General features: G+C 48.0%; 1 protein-coding gene across 1 annotated transcript; it reads left to right on the forward strand.

Moving 5' to 3' along the window:
• The first annotated feature begins 1,415 nt into the window (after positions 1–1,415).
• Positions 1,416–16,266, forward strand: Hjurp (Holliday junction recognition protein). Its single transcript, XM_052750479.1, has 8 exons — positions 1,416–1,648; positions 1,737–1,803; positions 3,806–3,861; positions 6,151–6,241; positions 7,694–7,758; positions 9,489–9,581; positions 11,252–11,324; positions 12,693–16,266. The coding sequence occupies exons 1-8, from the start codon at positions 1,553–1,555 to the stop codon at positions 14,195–14,197; spliced, it is 2,046 nt and encodes a 681-aa protein (XP_052606439.1). The 5' UTR covers positions 1,416–1,552; the 3' UTR covers positions 14,198–16,266.
• The last annotated feature ends 2,260 nt before the right edge of the window (positions 16,267–18,526 follow it).

Below are 18,526 nucleotides of genomic sequence, written 5' to 3' on the forward strand. Positions count from 1 at the left end.
CTACAACTCCAGGAGATTCCCATGTGACTTCTCACCTCAGTGACCACACATGCACATGCACAAGCATGCACACACACACACACACACACACACACACACACACACACACACACACTAAACCTTTTTCTTTTAAAAAGTTTCATTTCTCTGTCTTTATAGTTTTCCTTTATATTCTCTGTCTTTAGCAAAATTCTTAGAATGGCTTTCCTGATCTCTTTATCCATTGAAATGACTGTGAATAACACAGTTATTTCAGAGAGTATGGTCTCTAAGTAAACCAAATACACAAGATAGTTTATAAGTCAGCAAAATATCCTAACAATATGAAAGAGTAAAATATAATTAATTATGTGATAGCAAGTACTTGTATGTATAAATAATATAAATGTCTGTGTTTGCACACTGTAAAAAAAAAACATAATGAAAGAGGAGCTGGGATGTAGGTTCAGTGGTAGAACACTGGACTAAAATGAGTGAGGTCCTGGGTTCAATCCCCAGTACTGCCTCCTGCCCTAACCCCACAATACAAGAAAATCTGAAAACATTCAAAACAAAGTATCCAAGGTACTACTGATGAACACTAGGATTTACAGCTACTACAAGCCAAGGGAGATCATATTCTCACAAATATGAAAAGAAAAGAGAAAATATTTAATTGAAAAAATAGAATATCAGGCAAATTGTAGACTATCAAAGTGAAGAATAATGAGGAAGTTTGATGTTTGCACAAATTATTTGGTCCTTGTTTTTCAGGCTTGTCAAAGAATGTCCCTGTGCTCATCAGACTATGGGGTGATAAGGACGGAACGTAAACAGGGGAGCTGACACACTAACACAAGCGCACAAATGCAGCTGTTCCGAAGCCAGAGTAAAGCCATCTCAGACTGGATTCAATCCCTCGGCCCTGCAAGAAGACAAAATCCAAAAAACTTATCTAAAAAAAAATTTAAATGTCAATCGAAGTAAATGCCCTCATAAAACGGATGATTTTTTGTTTGTTTGTTTACCCCCTCAAGGAACAATACTGACGTCAGTCAAGAAACAGCATATAATCAGAAACTGGAGAGGGAGCTGATTAAAACTCTATGATAAAAACCACAGATTTTGTCATATTTATAATATCGGTCAGCACCTTTAAACGTATATTTTGTTGGAATTTATAAACACTGGCTTTCCTGACTCCTTTCAGGACAGTTATTTGGCGCTGTCTCCCTCTCCCTCAGCCCTCCCAAGCTGGGAAGTCGGAAGCTTCTCCAGACTCACAAGGACGAGGACCGCCTCCGGCACCCAGCGGGGACACCCAGGCAACTCTTCCAGACGCCTCTAGAGGGCGCGGCAGTGCATCGTGGGGAAGCAGTGCGCATGTTCCACCCGCTCGGGCTGCCCTCCCTTCGTTTCCGCCGGAAGCGCTCCCTGGGAGAGGCGGCCGGAAACTCAGGCGGGATCGGTTGCGTAAATACTTTTGAAAGGCCCTATCAGCGCGGGGGGCGGCACGTTTGATCTGTGCGTGGGCTGTAACGGTGGGGAGTCCCGACAGTGAGCGGCCTGCGCCATGGATGCTGAGGGTTGGTCGGATCTCCGGCTGCAGCAGGATCTCAAGAAAAGCCGTAGCCGTTTCCAGACGCTCATGCAGCGGCTGATAGCGAAGGTGGGCTGGGCTGGCCGCGGGAGGAGGGAAGGGCGAGGCGGGAGGGGACCCAGCGCCCTAGGGTCTGACCGGCTCTCCTTCCCGGCAGTACAACCAGCCATTTGAGGACGACCCGCTGGTGCAGATGGCCACGCTGACCTACGAGACGCCCCAAGGTGCGGAACCCCCCTCCTCTTGGCGATGTGCTAAAATAGTGGGGTCTAGAATTTGCAATGCTGCACTTGTATCTCTGTAAAATGAAAAGGATATTGACAACTATGGGTACTGCATATGGGTGTGTTAACAGAGTGCGGGTCAAGCCATTGGAACAGCACCCAAGACTGCTCGGCTCTCATGGACTGTGCTGTGTAACGCGGCCCCATCTGATTTGGACAGTCCATCTATCTCGAATAACACTCATTTTGTCCGTGAAAACCTGATGTCAGTTATATGAAAAAACAGTGAAGTAACTGGAGAGTCTGAGACCATCGCAGGTTGGCTTCTAATGGCCCTCCCTGGGAACTGGCCAGCACACAGACTCCTAGGGCTGCAGTTGTTAGTAATAGTTCTGTGTCCTAGCAGTCTCGTAGCTTAGATTCATGCCACGAATCCCTCATCCTGTTACTTATTCTGAGAGTTTTTGGCATGGCCTTTCCTAATCTGCTCCTGCAATATAGTAGTAGGAATTTCCGATTAAAGACAGTGATTGTGGTAGAGGCAGCAGGGACTGGATCCTTTTCCTGACCTGTGCCTGCACGTCTGCGTTTTGTAGAGTTCAGTTTCAACCCTGCAGTGAAGGCCCTTTTTAGAAGCCATTGTAGTTAAATGTAGATTTCCCACAGAGGGGCCCGCTCAGCCAGAGCAGCAGCACAGCCTTGCTTTGACTCTTGAGCGCATATTCTACATGACTGTATTCTGGAAAGACTGTGTACAGTGGTCAGCACCTCCCAGAATTCACACGCCCGCTCTGTTATGTGAGCAGAGAGCCTGGGCTAGCGGTCATCTGAATTTCCTCTTCCTTTTGCATGCCTGTCTCTATAGTGAGTATGGCAAGTCTCTTGGAGGGTGTAGGAGTTACATGCAGATGGCTTGTGGGTACTAAACGATGTCTCCTTGGTAAAATCTGGCGCATAGAGGGTGCTGTGTAAATTTTTTTCTGCTTCTGTTATAATTCAACCATCTCAAAACCCACCATTCTTTCCAAGAAACCTGGGTTCCTGGGAGATTTAGAAGAACCGAGTATATTGCATTCTGCTAGTCAGTGAGTGACGGGGCTGATGCACTTGAACTCCAGGGCTCTCTCTCTACGTGGGCTTCTCTGTATTGTACTGCTAGATTGCCCTAGGAAAGCACTGACTCCAGGATGAGGTGCAAAAATTGCCCTATAAAAATGCTTGTTCTAGGCTGGTGGTAGTGGCCCACACCTTTAATTCCAGCACTCAGTTCAAGGTCAGCCCAGTCTACAGAGCAAGTTCCTGAGCAGCCAGCCAGGGCTACACAGAGAAACCCTGTCTCAAAAAACCTAAAACGAGCCGGGCGGTGGTGGCGCACGCCTTTAATCCCAGCACTCGGGAGGCAGAGCCAGGCGGATCTCTGTGAGTTCGAGGCCAGCCTGGGCTACCAAGTGAGTTCCGGGAGAGGCGCAAAGCTACACAGAGAAACCCTGTCTCGAAAAACCAAAAAAAAAAAAAAAAAAAAAAACCTAAAACAAGAAAGCTTGCTCTGTAAATGTATGATGTATGTGCCCCCTCCCCAGTAAATATTCATCTTAAGAGCGGTATGTATTTGGAATATGAGCTGTCTTCGGCCCTTCAGGTTAGTGGTGAAATTGGGTAAGCTGCTGCCTTCTGAGTAGGAGAGATTGCCATTAGTGAAGTTTGTCCAGCACTGTCAAAACCCAGATTGCTTTTTTGTTTGTCTGTTTGTTTTTCAAGCTAGGGTTTCTCTGTGTAGCTTTGGCGCCTGTCCTGGAATTCACTCTGTAGCCCAGGCTGGCCTCAAACTCACAGAGATCCACCTGCCTCTGCCTCCCGCTTGCCTGGATTAAAGGCGTGCACCACCACCGCGTGGCAGATTTAATGTGCGCCTTTGTGCCATTCAGCTTGGCTTTCTGTTGATGTCTTTTGAGCAGAAACTGAACATTTCAGGTACTTCATTTGTCATCTTCCTTTTTTTAAGGGTTGAGAGTTTGGGGAGGAAAGCTGATAAAGGAAAGAAACAAGGAACAAACTCAGGTAAATACCGTCAAGTTGACTGTCTTACTGCTTTGCTGTGGTGCGTTGGTGTGACAAAATGCCAGCGTGGGTGAGCCCTGAGGCCCCTGCTGAGAGCTTCGGGAGACCACCTCAGGGCCTTTGATCTCCTCCTTCTCTGCCTTTTCCCTCTGTTTGAAAAGTCACTGAGAAGCATTTCTTCCATTGCCTGGCTCTTGTATGCTACATTTTCTCCATCATAGTCCATAGGGCCCTCACAGCAATCTTAAGTGTGCAGATGCTGGACCAGCTTGGGGACCTCCAGACTATGTACTAGGCCAGCTAGGAGCTCCTTTGTTGGGTCCTTAGAAAAAAGACCAAATCTCGTTTCCTTTGAGAAAAAACAATACCCCTTTCCTCCTCTGAAACCAGGAAGCAGAAAGATGAGGAAGAGATAGAGTGCAGAATCACACTTCCTTCTGCCTTTCTCTGTCTCTAGAAGGAGGTCTCCTGGTACCAAGGCTTTACAGCTAGTGATCTGATACTGGCTTCCTGGATGGCATCAATAGTTTGCCTTCCTGCTGAGAGACTGTGTGTGTGGCCTTTGCCTTGTAATAAGTATAAGGCTCTCTGGTCTGATTGAGTCTTGGGCAGCCATGGTTCCCGGGAAAACCTGTTACCCAGAATGCAGCCTCAAGATGAAGGTTACACAGCGTGGACAGCAGTTCAGAAACTAAGCTTCCTTGGTTAGTTGTTAGAGCTGTAGGAGGGCTGGAACACTTGGGTTAGCTGACTGCTGTGCGTGTAATCCCTGCTGCCGTTCAGTTCCTGGCTGACTGCGCCCACACCCCTTTCCAGGTAACAATAGGGAGCCCTTGCCTTCACCAGCTAGTGTGTAAAAAAAAATCTAACTGCCTCTGTGGTCTTTTGAGACAGTCTCACTGCAGCCCAGACTGGCCTCAGACTCATCAGTCCTCCTTTGGCCTCCTGGAGCGCCAGGATTGCAGCTGTGTTCCAGAGTGTCTTTTTTTTTTTTTTTAACTGCTGATCAGGTACAAGGCATTTGGCCCTTGCGCATTCCTCTGTTGTGAATCAGGGTCCACGTGCTTGTCTGTAAAGACATACGTTCTCGGAGATGTGCCAGTCATGTGTTGGCTCTTGTTACTTAGCTCTGTTGTAAGGGAAGCCAGCAGAGGGGTGGAAGTGAACACATCTGCTATATTCCACGGCTTGATTTATGAAGCCTGTTGCATGGTCCTCGGAGCAGCCTGTCCTGGCCCCTCATCATCATTCGGGGCTGCGGGGCATACTGTCTTTACATCACACACCTGTCAGCAGTGCTCAAATGCCAACAGCCAGTAGCAAAAATTAATTATTTAAGGTTTTTGTTTAAAATGTAGGGGACCCTCTGCCTGGGGTCTAGAATTGCTAGAGCTTTTCTTAGGACTGAGAAAGTGAGCGGGCACAGTCTGTAGTTAGAACTGGAGACCTCCACGGTGTTACTGGGGTTTATTATTGGAGCTCTCTCCCCAAGACCAAGTGTTTATGCTGCTTCCAAGATTGCCCTGGTGAGGATTGGGAGGCAGGACGTTAGGATGGACTGACCCCCCATTGCCCTGCACCGGTTTGTCCTGGGCTCTCTTTGTAGGTACCAAATAAGTCGTAGGGGGTGCTGAGGACTGGCTGTTCCCCTGAGTGTCAGAAGTTCTGCCCTTCAGACACTGGAAGCCATAAAATTTAAGCTGAAAACCTTGAGGTCTTAGCTTGCAGTTGAGTCCTTCCTTGTAGGTAGAAGTGACTTAGTTTGGTGCTGATTTTGGCCACCTCAGGTTCCCTGGGCCCATAGAGCTAGGCACCTGAAAGAACATCACTCACTATGCGGGCTTCTAAATCATGTAAGCAGCCTTCTGTGTCGAGTGCTGGCACTTTACTGATAAGCACGTGGTGCCTTCTTCGTGGAGCCTGGTGAGCACAGGCCTTAGAAAGCAGAGTGGCCTCCTGGGGGTTGGGGGAGTGACCATTTGACTCAGTGCTCAGTGGCTCCACCCAGCAAGAACCCCAGCAGTCACATGGCTGTAGACATTACAGTAATGTAGATCCCAGCTTGACCCGTGGGCTCCTGACCACTGATGCGTTCTCTCCCCGACGGCCGGAATCTCCCACTGTTTCTGGGAGTCTTGAGGCCCCTCTTTAAGCACGTACCACAAGATAATTGCAAAGCTTTCTGTTCCCTGGTGTGTCCTGCTAGGATTGTGAATGTGTTGATATACAGTGGCTAGAAATGTGTTGTTACTTAAGCAAGCTTGTATTTCTTGATTTTTACACCCCAAGGACCCTTCAGGGAAGATGATTGCCAGATTAAATAGGCAGAGTCCAGATGGCAATGAACATTTACAGCCCTGCACACAAGTCCTGGGAGCCGGTAAGTGTCGCTTTGTTAGAAAGGGAGGCTAGGGACAAGGCTGGCTTGTCTCCATCACAGCAGTTCACAGATGAGGTTTCCCACTGTTCATGTTCTATGTAGATTTCTTGTCCTCCTAGGTCCTTGGAAGGTGGGAAGCCATGTCCTGCCCACTAGTGTCAGCATTTAGTAGGTCTCAGGATTTGCCCTTAAGGATGTTGTTGTGAGCACAGGCTTCTATAGAAAGGACCCCTCCCCCTTCCTCAGCTCTGCAGCCAGTCTTTCCTGACTCAGCTTCCTCCCCCTCCACAAGGTGCCCAGGCTGTGCTCGTCCTGTCTCCCCAGCTCCCTCCAGTCAATCCCTTTGCAACTAGATTACAGAAAGATGCTCCCACTGGCCACCTTGAGTCTCCCGTTGCCCAGATATTCCTCACCTGGTTCATTCTGGCTGAGGTCTATCTTTAGAACCTTAGTCTGGAGCCCAGTGTGGTGGCACTCATCTTTAATCCAAGCACTTGTAAGGCAAAGGCAGGTGGAATTCTTGTGAGTTTGAGGCCGGCTAGATCTACAAAGGGAGTTCCAGGCCAGCCAAGGCTACGTAGTGAGGAGGCAGGGGGAGGGGTGGCAGACTTTTTTTCCAAGTGAAATCAGGGAAAAGGTGGTGGTGCTGCTTGCTGGAGTTCCTAATCCAGATCCTAACCCCACAAACACTTAGATCTACGGCCTCCCCCACTACTTGAAGCTACTCAAAATGGTTCCTTGGGTGTTGGGGCCATGAGCACCCTGCAGACGTTTCAGTGAATTGTAAGTTAAAAGCTCTGTCCCTCAGCCTGACTAGCCACATTGCACTGTCCCTGGAGTTCGGTCTGCTGGGCGAGTGTCAGAGTGTTTCAGACCGAAGGTGACTAAATTGGAGAATCTGCTGCTCCTATTACCAAGCTGGTGTCTTCTTGCGCAGAGGCTCTGGACAACTGGCGATCATGGGCACAAGAGGAACGAACATGCTTTTTCTTAGGATTTATTTTGTTTAAATTATGTGTATGAGGCATCAGATTTCCCTGGAGCTAGGGTTACATTTGGTTGTCTGCTGACCATTGTGAGTGCTGTGAACTGAACTTTTTGTCCTCTGGAAGAGCAGTGAGCATTCTTTTTGCTTTTTGGGTTTTTTGTTTGTTTGATTGGTTTTGTTTTGTTTTTCAAGACAGAGTTTCTTTGTGTAGCTTTGGTTATCCTGGAACTTGCTCTGTAGACCACGCTGCCCTTGAACTCACAGAGATCTGCCAGCCCCTGCCTCCTGAGTGCTGGGATTAAAGGCACTTGCTACACTCTTAATCCCTAAGCCATCTTCCCTACCCCAGGGAAACATTCTTAAGCCAACAGGAGTCTTTACTGTAGATGTGTCTCAGGTGATCCTTGAGATGTGGGGTACATGCCATGAGATGCTTCATGCGCTGAAATCTTCCCTACCTCTAGGTTCAGAAAGCAGCAGTGCAGATACAAGCGTAGAAGAGGGGCGTCAGCTAGCCTGCACCTTGACGGTAAGAGAAGCTCCTGGTGACCGTGGGCAGCCTCGGGTACAGCTGCAGCTCCCAGAGCACATCCCTCGTTTCTGGATGTCCCCAGGGCTCTGCTGATGCCTTCAGCTCTGGTCACCCCTCAGATCCAGAGACCCAGGCTCTTCCTTCTCAGAGGCCTGCGCTTGGCTTACTTGCACTGTTGGCTGAGCAGACTCAACTCAGGAAGGGGTTTGCTACATGCCATTATCCTCGACGGATCAGCCAGCCTTGCCCTCAGGCAATAACGTGAGGAAGTGTTTCCAGGTTATTGTTTAAAAATCTGTATGGTCAGCTGGGCGATGGTGGCCCACACCTTTCATCCCAGCACTTGAGAGGCAGAGACAGGCGGTTATCTGACTTCGAGGCCAGCCTGGTCTACAGAGTGAGTTCCAGGGCAGCTAGCTAAGGCTGTTACATAGAGAAACCTTGTCTTAAATAGATGGGTGGGTGGGTGGGTGGGTGGATGGATGGATGGATGGATGGATGGATGGACGGACGGACAAACAGATGACAGACAGATAAATAGATTGATCCATGGTCACAAGGTTACTAACCTAAAAACTGAGTGCCTTTGTGTCTTGTTTCCTGTAACACGAATTTCTAATAGGTCTTTTTATAAAAAAAAAAAACCCGGTCTACAGAGCGAGATCCAGGACAGGCACCAAAACTACACATAGAAACCCTGTCTTGAAAATCCCCCCAAAAAACCCAGAAACCTGGAGCCAGATACTAGGGTAAATGCTGAAAGATCAGAGAGACAAAGGAACAAGCCACAGCCACCTCTTACCTCTGGGACTCATCAGCCTGAAAGGTCTTTAGTTCCTGTCTCCTCAGCCTTATATACCTTTCTCCACCCTCCATATCACTTCCTTATTAGTGCTGGGATTAAAGACATGTGTGCTTCCCAAGCAAAGGCATGAGATCTCAAGTGATGGGATTAAAGGCATGTGACTCCCAAGTACTGGGATTAAAGATGTATGTCACCGCTGCCTGGCTCTGTTTCTTGGTTAGATTGAGTCAATCTCATGTAGTCCAGGGTGGCTTTGAACTCACAGAGATCCAGACAGACCTCTGCCACCCGAGTGCTAGGATTACAGGTGTGTTCCACCACTGTTTGGCCTCTATGTTTAATCTAGTGGCTTGTTCTGTTCTCTGATCTTCAGACAAATTTTATTAGGGTACACAGTGTATCACCACGGTTTCCCTTAGTGTCTCCAGGGTGAGTGACCTGCCTCCTTCTACCCTCTGAGTCTCATCTCCCTGGTTGGTTGGTGGAGGTGAACAGCTCTCACAGAGCTTAATCATTAGAGCACTTTCCTGGCCTTGTGGCACTGGGTGTCAGGAAGGGAGGTGAATCCTTCCAGTGTGGAGAGCGGGAGAGCCAGGTCTCTCTTCTCATTTGGCAGCCAGGCTGATCAGATCGTCTCCAACCTCCCCACTTTCTTTCTAGCAACACTGTTATCGACATCTTCAGGCTTGTGTGCTCTTGGTCATTTTACTCTCTCTGATCCCTGATAAATTCCCTGCAATCACACACTGGGTTTCGAATTCTAAGAGGCCATACCACTTTGTACGAGTGAATGTGGAAGAGTACCTTTGAATAACTTCCTTTAAATGTTCAAGCCTTCATGAGCTTTCAGATTGCTCCAGAATTCACGAGGCTGGAGGTACCTGGCATTCTGACTGAGTGTTCTGACTCTCTTTCTGATCAGCCTGCAGTGCCTGGAAGCCCCTGGAAAAATGATTTAAGAAGGAAGTACTTGAGCCAGGTGGATATCCTGCTTCAAGATGCAGAGTATTTTAAGGTAACCTGTGTCTGTTGGTAAGACTTGGCCAGACATTAAAGACAAGTTGGGATACAGTGGTCAGGATTCCGTGTTCTGTCCTTGGAGCCTGTGAAGGGATTCCACACTTGTCACATTTTGTGAGACTTTTTCTCTTCTTCAGTGAACACCTCAGGGGCCTAGGCAGCATCAGGGAAACTCAGGGAGTCATGTGGGGGTGGGGGGTAACTTGTCCACTGCCCTGGGGATAGCTCAGCTCCAGAGGGGCCACAGACTCCAAGGGCAGCCCCAGCTCTTAGCTGCCCAGTTGAGGAAGTAGCAACCACCCGCTTCCCTGATGAGGTCTCACTCCTGTTCCCAGCCTGCTGTACCTGGTCTGAGGTGAGTGAGAAGGAGGCAGGGAAGGCTGCAGGCCTTTCTCCTAACACAGGTGCCCTGTACTTAACTGCTGTGCTTTCTCAGCCCAGGACCACCTGCCAAGGGATGGTGCCGCCCATAGTGGGCCGGGCCCTGCTTCCTCAGTTAGTGATCAAGACAGTCCCTCACAGACATGCCCACAAACTACCTGATAAAGACTGTTACTCGGGTGATTCTAGGCTGTGTCGGGTTGATAGCTAATGCTAACTAGGAAAGCTGGTGTTGGAGATGTCACCTCTGGCTTCCCAAGTTCTGTCAGCATCTTTCATAAAACAAAGGATGTCCTAATGCCCTGATGCCAGATGCCTACGGAGTGATGTTAATTGCAAGCACTGCCTCCCCCGACAGCTGCTAGTTCCCTGGAGTCGTTATTTCTTACTGTGTGGTGGCCAGCGGAAGCCTGTTTGAGGATCCCTCAGTCACTGTCCTAGGAAAGCATTTTCTGTCACCAGCAGAGCAGGTGCCGCCCTCCTGGCTATTATGTGATCAGAGGAAAGGATTAGAATTAGTCCTGAGTTTATCTGACCTCTGCTGGCCATATACATGGCCTCTGGAAATTCTGACTAACCCAAGTTGTCTTAGTTGGGTTTTTATTGCTGTGAGGAGACACCATAAGCACGGCAACTCTTACAAAGAAAACATTTAATTGAGGTAGCAGCTTACAGTTTCAGAAGTTTGGTCCATTATCATCATCATGGGGAGATTGGTGGCATGCAGGTGGGCATGGTGCTGGAGAAAGGGCTGCTACATGTGGATATACAGGCAACAGGAAGTAGAGTGTCTCACTGGGCATGGCTTGAGGATACGTGAACCCTCAAAGCCCTAGTAATGTCACTTCTTTTGGGGGCCATTTTCTTTTCAAACCACCACACAAGTGTAGTGGTAGACAAGAGTCACTGATGGCTGGGCAGGGAATAGCTGCCAGAAAAGTGGCTATGCCCTTGTGGACAGAGTTCTCAGATTTTTGGGCCACCCCTTCCCTCTGTGTTTGAAGATTGACCACCAGCTACTGTCATTACAATGCACGCTTGGTTTTGTTTTTTCCGAGACAAGGTTTGGTGCCTGTCCTGGATCTCGCTCTGTAGACTAGGCTGGCCTCAAACTCTTTTTGCCTGGCTCTGCCTCCCAAGTGCTGGGGTTAAAGGCGTGCGCCACCACCATCCGGCTGTATGCTTGACATCAAACAAGGACAGTGTATTTTTAGGGAGAACCCAGTGCCATAAACCCAGGGTCTTAACATCTAAAACTCTTATGATCATTGGCTCTTATTTCAGAGCGCAGAGAAGAGAGACAGAAAAGACACACTCGTGACCTGGGTTCCTTCCTCACCTGTCACACCAGCCCCTGGTGAGTATGGGGGAGTAATTTTACATAAACTGGGAGACTTGGGGCCGTTGGCACCACCTGTGGGTGTTCAATGTGGGTGTGTGTGTCAGCATCATAAACGGTTAGTGAAATGTGCATGTCCTAGAACAATATAGACTACTTCAGTATAGCCTCACTGTAGCCCAGGCTATCCTGAACATTTTCATAATGAACTGCTTTTCCCTCTGTGGTCATGATACCAGTTGCTCTATAGATCTTTGCCCTTGTTTTGAATCCTTTGAGTCTAGCAGCACAGGAGTGACCAGTGGCCGGCCATCTCGTGTGTCTGTCCCAGGTAACAGCCATCATTGTCCCTTCACTGACCCTCCCTGGCACACATGTAGGAGCACAAGCGGTATGTATTTGTCAGGCTCATGTTTATAGCACCCCTAAATGCTTCACATGTACTTCCCAAGAACCAGATGACTCTCCATGACTGTAGAAAGTTGAGAATGTGCCGAAAACTTCTCTTTGGCGTGATAGAATTTTACCAGTTGAGCCACAGTGTCCTTTGTGGCCATTTCTGACCTTGGCACGGTAGACCCACTCAGGTGGCACCCACTGCATTGGCAGCCCCTCAAGTTGCCATCACGGTTGTTTTCCATGGGGTCACCTGTCTTGAGTGCTCCAGCTGGGCGTTTCCTGTTTCTATAGGTTTGATTTTAGTTTTCAAAACCCATGAAATAGTCATGTAATAGGAAATCAAAGCTGCCCCATGCACAGCAACATGTCTTCCCAGCCATCCTTACAGAGGTCAGGAGTTTGGGGTTACATACTGGCTTTTGTTGCGTGCGTGCGTGCGTGCGTGCGTGCGTGCGTGCAGTCGGTCAGCTGCCACAGACCACAGAGGCCAGAAAAGGGCATCAGATTCCCCCAGAGCTGGAGTTATAAGCATTTGTCTGTTGCCCATTGTGGGTGCTGGGAACCGAACTCTGATCCTCTAGAAGAGCAGCAAGTGCTCCTAAACACTGAGTCACCTCTCCAGTCCCCTTTGTTGGGTTTTTTTTTTTTTTTTTTTGAATGTTTAAGTTTGCAGAATTTCCTTTGTAATCATTTGTGAAGTGTTTTATCCATGTGTATTGTATTGACTTTTGAGCTGACAGCAATCTCTAAACAGTGTGAGGGGGAGAAGACTCCTTTTGCAAAGCAGGGGTGAAAAGTTGAAATCTAATTTTAGTTGCTAAAATAAAGTCTCCCAAGAAGAGTCTGTCCTTAACATTTCTGGGGTTTTAGTTTGTCTGTGCTGTTTTAAACCATCATGATCGTGATTCCCTCTTGAGCTCCCTGGCCTTCTGTAAGTATGGATTATGGAGCCCTGGTGTAGCCTGACTTTGTCTGGTTTTCTTCCAGAATGCCAGGATAGTATCTCTGCAGAGAGCTTTGGCAGCCCTGAAGTGTCAGCTTCGTCCTCCAGAGACTCGAGTCCCTCAAACCCTTGCCCAGCTGACATGGCCATTATACCTAGAAATGACAGCTTCTCCTTACTAGAGACCAGCAGCAACAGCTTAAGCAACCAGTCCCTTGAGGATGACATTTGCAATGTGACAGTCAGCGATTTATACGAAGGCATGATGCATTCAATGAGTAGGCTGCTGAGCTTAAAGCCCTCGTGCATAATCTCCACCAAGACCTACATCAACCGGACCTGGAACCTCAAGAGGAGGCTTCCACGTAAGAGTGGGGTGCACATGAACAGGACATTCTGCCACAGGAGCAAGCCCTCCCAGAGGAGCTCCAAGAAGGGGCCCTGCTCAGAGCCAGGGAAAGAGGCCAGAATATTAAGAGACTGCAAGAACGTATTGCACATTGCTCCCCACAAGACAGACTTAAAACTGGAAAGGGGATCTCTTGAAGGAAGCAAACTCCAAGTCCATAAATTCAGTCCAGCTTGGAAGGAGTTTCAGGGGACACCTCAGAAGTATTTAGACTTAAACTCGATGTACTACCTTGAGCGAGAAAACAGACTGAAGACTTTGCAGTGGCTAATCTCACCTGTTAAAGCACTCCCCAGACCCAGGATGCTTCCGAGTCGAGCAGAGAAGTGCCACAGGGAGACTGGAAGGAAATTTGACCAACTTCATCAGGAATGTTGCCTGTCTTCTGGGAAACAACCTCGCCTGGCTGGCCCCACAGAGTCCTGGGCTGTAGATGTGTACAGAGGCAGTTCTAGAAGCCCAGGCAGCTCCCAGGGCATAAAAACCCACAGGCTGAGTTTACTTTTCAACAGAGGAAAGGCAAAAAGGTCAAGTGAGGCTTTGGAAGACCTGAGCGAAATGTCTGTCAAAGCCAGTAGATGTCTCCCAAGGAGCGATCCTGGTCTATCACTGTCAGAGGACAGCACCTCACAAAGCCCAGGCCAATCTCAACAGATGTCTGGCCTTTTTCTTCAAGGACATAATTCTGAACCAATCAGAAAGGCAGTGTCACCCAGTGTAGCAATTTCAGCACCATGGATAGGCCCTCAGGGTTGTGGGAGGAATCGCTATGATGAGATTAAGAAAGAATTTGACAAGCTTTATCAGAAGTATTGCCTGATGTCACCTCAGCGGGTGAAGGAGACCTCTCACGTTCCAGTACCTCCAGTGAAAGCTGATGCAGCTGTTCCTAGTCAGACAGAGGACTTAAGAAAATTAAATCCAGACTCTCGATTCGAGAGTTTCCCCAAATTGTCAACATCTCCTGGCTGGAACAGAAGCCCACAAGACTCAATTCCAGTTGAGGCACATATGTCTGCATGGACTACTAGCACTATTGTGAGAGACCCTCAGTTCCCAACAAAGAGGCGCAAGTTGTCGTACCCTCCCACGTGTGCACACCAGGCCGAGTCTCAGGATTCCTCAGGAACAGCAATCTAAGCCATGCTCTGGGCAGAAAAGCAGGTCGACCCCGAGGGGCCTGACTGCTGATGAGGCGTTTCTGTCTGTTGGGCATGGTGTTTATGTGTATCAAGTAGCTGCTGTGGGATAAGACTCTATGGCAAACACTTCTGTTTCTCTTGTTGGAGATGGGACTCGGGGCATCACACTTGCTAAGCAGTCTACAACTGCAGCCCCCTGTAGCCACTCAGCCTCTGTCCAGCCACCCACCCTGCTCTGCATCACACCATCATCTCTGTCCTTTCATGTGGAATGTTAGTGGTACCTTGGCTACCCAGCCAAGCTCAGCCATTATTGCTTCTCCTGATCAGATTCAGGAGGATCCTCAATGGTATTCTTTCTCTTAATTTTAATTATTTGCCTTGTCTCTACTCCCCTCCCCCATATCCTCACAGTCCATACTTCTGCCTCGGCACCTACCCATGCTTCAAGAGGACATGGTAAACATGGGTAAATCCATGGATTAGGGCATAATACAGAACCCTTGGTTTGATCTTTGGAGCTCTGGATTTTATTTTTTCTTTTTGGGGGGATTTTTGTTTCATTTGGTTTTTGAGACAGGTTCTTACCTAATTAAGGACTGACCTTGGCCTCACTGTATAGTCCAGATGGTCTTGAGTTCCTGATCCTCCTGCCTCTGCTTCCCAAATGCTGAGAGTATTTTTGTTTTCTAATTTATTTCCATGGGTAAAGTACTTTGTGAACTCTATCTTCCTGGTTGAAATTCCAGGAAGGGACCTGCCTATGATCAGGCCACAGCAGGGCTAGTCCTGTAGAGCAATCCATGACAACTGGGTCTCTGGCTGCCTGGTGTGGCAGTCGTCCATAGCAGGGTGCACCCACCAGCAGTATCCTTGTTTTTGGTCTAGAGCTGTTTGCCTAACTGCCTCGACCTCTTGAGCCCTTTCCTAGACCAGACTGCCACCTTGTGTCTCAGTGGCCTGCTCTGGACACTGGGAGTGACTGTGAGAGTGTTCTCATAGTCAGGTCACCTCAGCGTAACCTGAGATCCTCTGATGGAAAGGACAAGGTCTCTAAAACGGAAGCCCATAGCATCCATCCTCATCCAGTCCCTGTGTCCTCAGCCTTCTGCTCATGTCCCCAGCTGTCCCAGGAACACAGCTGTGTCCCCTGCCCTCCCATCTGGACCTTCTTCCTGCTCTTGATCCTATAAAATCCTGCCACTTCGTTTTTAAACCTGTTCTTGTTTTTCTGAGACCGGGTCTTACTATGTAGCCCAAGCTAATCTTGACCTTGTGGCCCTCCTGCCCAACCTTCCTAAGTAGGGATATACATGCACAGGTGCTCCTGCCTTTAACTTCCTTCTGTTTTCTTTCTACTTCAGTTATAAGTCACTTGGAGAGGGGATCAGATCTCCACATTCAGTGATAACATGAAGGCCATTACTAGCTCGTGCCTTCTTTGTGTGAAGCCAGTGAGCCTTTTGTATGCCTTACTCTATCCACACGAGAACCCTTTGGTGAGATGGGCAGGTTCTGTCTCATGGTAAGAAGATAGGCTGTGTCTGCTAACTCCTAAATTCACTCAAGTTGGGCCAAGACTTAAGCCCAAGGACTTAGCACGGAGCACATGGCCTGCTGGGATAACAGCAACCTTTGTCATTAATGCTATTGCTGTAGTGTGCCTTGAGTTCTTTAACACGATGGAGTTTCCCATCGTGGTCATAGACATTTATATGAGTGCAGTAGAGTAGAAGTTAGGCATTCAGCAGCTGGCTTGAAGCACTATTGGGATTGTACAAAGAACTGTCTTTCATCATTCAGGATGGAAATGATTTTTAGGAAAACCCAAAGTTTAAAAATGTTGCCTTGCCTCTAGTTGTGCTTTTAGATGGGGTCTCTGTCACTGTGTCACCCAGGCTGGCCGTAGATGCACCTCAAGTATGCAGCACCACGACTGTTCTGCCTTTGCTTTGCTTGTGTGTTGCCCTGCTTGAGTGTCTGTCCTTAATGTAGCTCTGGGGCAGCCGGTGTCATGGGAAGTGCATGGTGTGATTCTGCAAATAAAGTTAATATTTTCAGTGTCAATCAGTCCTGTGGGCCTGTTTGTCTCAAGTTTTCCTTTTCCCATTTAGACATGACATCTAGAGCATTCTCCACATTTTCTGTTTGTTTGAAGCATAACTTTCTTATGAAACCTACATTTGAGCCCCAGACACAGTGATCCTTGAAATAAATAGGACTGTTAGGTCTTTAAAAGATAAAGTCATCTAAAACCGCCTGAGATTCACTCACAAGAAGTAACTCCAAGATGCTTTTAGAAGGGACTTGAAACTACTGTGAATTATTTCCAGATGCTCTTACAGCCATGCAGCATCTGTGAGGCCTCTGTTTCTACTGAGGTGGTTTCCAGTTGCCGGTAGCAGTTTTTAATGAACAATTTCAAATATTCCTATATGGTGACAAAACCCACGTGCCAACCCTGTAGTGACAGTTGGCACACTGCTGCCTTGTGAATGTTTTTTCAGTGTAAAACTGAAGGCCACGCTTCTCTCCTGTCCTTCCCTCAGCAGGTCGCCTGCTCTTGCCCTTTCCCTCTGTCTCAAGCCAGGACCGCATTCGTAATGCCTGAGAGTCAGCCCTGGCTGCCCCAACAGTTTACCATGGACCCGGCACTTCAAGCAGCCAAGTTGCTGGTGGTGAGCTGTTGTAGGGATAGAAGGCTGAGATGGAAGTGCAGGCGGACAGACACCTGGAGGTGGAGAGAGACCTCTCTCTCTCTGGTGTCTCTTCCTGTGAGGACAGTTCCTGCTGAGTGTGCTGGCTCACCCCGAATCCTAGCACTAGAAAAGCTAAAGCAAGAGGATCACTGAGTTCAAGCCTTGCCTGGGCTACAGAGTAAGGGCCTGTCTCTTTAAAAAAAAAAAAAAATGCATTTCTATGGGGGGGGGGGTCCCATGTAACCTTCCTGGCCCACACCCCCACCTCGGGACATTGTTATGGCTTCATCTAGACTTGAAAGACTTCAGTCAGTGAGAGCATAGAGTCCGACACCTTGCGGGAGGCTCATGATTCCCTCAGAACATTTTGGCAGTTCTTGCAGGCATAGGCCCTCCCAGGGCAGACATGACCTCAGCACCTCTAGGCCCTTCTATGGGCCTGATGCTTCCTGAGAACTTGGGGGTCTGGTATGACGTAGTGGAGGAGGCTGGGCTGGGCTGGGTTGGGCTGGGTTGGACAAGGGTGGAAGTCAGTGTAGAGTATAAGGCCTGCTAAAGAAATGATGAACTGGTAACTTCTCTGGTTTTAACTCACATAAATAATTTAATAATGTATATTCTACAGTTTTGCTTCAAGGGGCTTCATATTTGGCAGGAATTTGCATATGTGGGTGCTGTGGTTTAAGTGTCTCCCAAGGGTTCATATGTGCTGTGGCCTGCAGGAATATGAAGTAGGAATTCAGCTGACTATGACAAAGCTGTACCTGGAAGAAGCCAAGGCCCTTTCCAGAGGATAAAGCCAAGACTTAAGGAGTCTTGGTGATATTTGGCTTTTGAATATTAGCCGTTCCCTGCAACAAATTTCTCGTGTGCTATTGTAGCTTTTCCATTCCTAGAAGAGTGTGTTTGATCATTGGGCACAATTTCCCCTTTACAATTAAAGTATTTGGATAACATCTCCCAACTGCTAACAGCAGTCACACAGACCGCTAACTTCAGGCCTTCTATAATTATCATTAGCAACATCCGGCCAGGACCTACCTTCTCCAGAGGAAAAGTATCTTATCTGAGATACTTCCCAGACTTTCTAAGAACAGACCACAGACAGATAGCATCCAGACTATTCATTAGAGAAGGCCTGGTGGATGTACTAATTAAGCTTAACCTTCCTTAAGTGCTATCTTAGTTCCAGATCTCCTTTTTTAAATTTAATTTTAATTTTACTTTTTTTTTATATTATGTATGAGTATTCTGCATGTATACCTTCATGCCAGAAGGGGGCATCAGATTCCACTATAGATGGTTGGGAGCCACCATGTGGTTGCTGGGAATTGAACTCAGGTCCTCTGGAAGAGCAACCAGTGCTCTTAACCACTGAGCATCTCTCTAGCCCCGTAGTTCCAGATCTCCTTTAACAATTAACTCAGAACTAAAGGGCTTTTGCATACCAGGTACATCTAGCTGTGACACAGGTTGCCTAGTTACCGAGTTCGCTTCCCCTGCCCTGCCAGAAAATGGCACAGCCAAGATTAGGTTGAGACAGATAAGGCTCCAAAGGGGGGGGGGGGGCAGTTTTCTTTTCACTCATGTCTTAGTGACTGGTAGAATCCTAACATTTTACCCAACCA

The sequence above is a fragment of the Peromyscus californicus genome, unplaced genomic scaffold (genome assembly GCF_007827085.1).
Source record: "Peromyscus californicus insignis strain IS unplaced genomic scaffold, ASM782708v3 Scaffold_21__1_contigs__length_65335640, whole genome shotgun sequence".
NCBI lineage: Eukaryota > Metazoa > Chordata > Mammalia > Rodentia > Cricetidae > Peromyscus > Peromyscus californicus.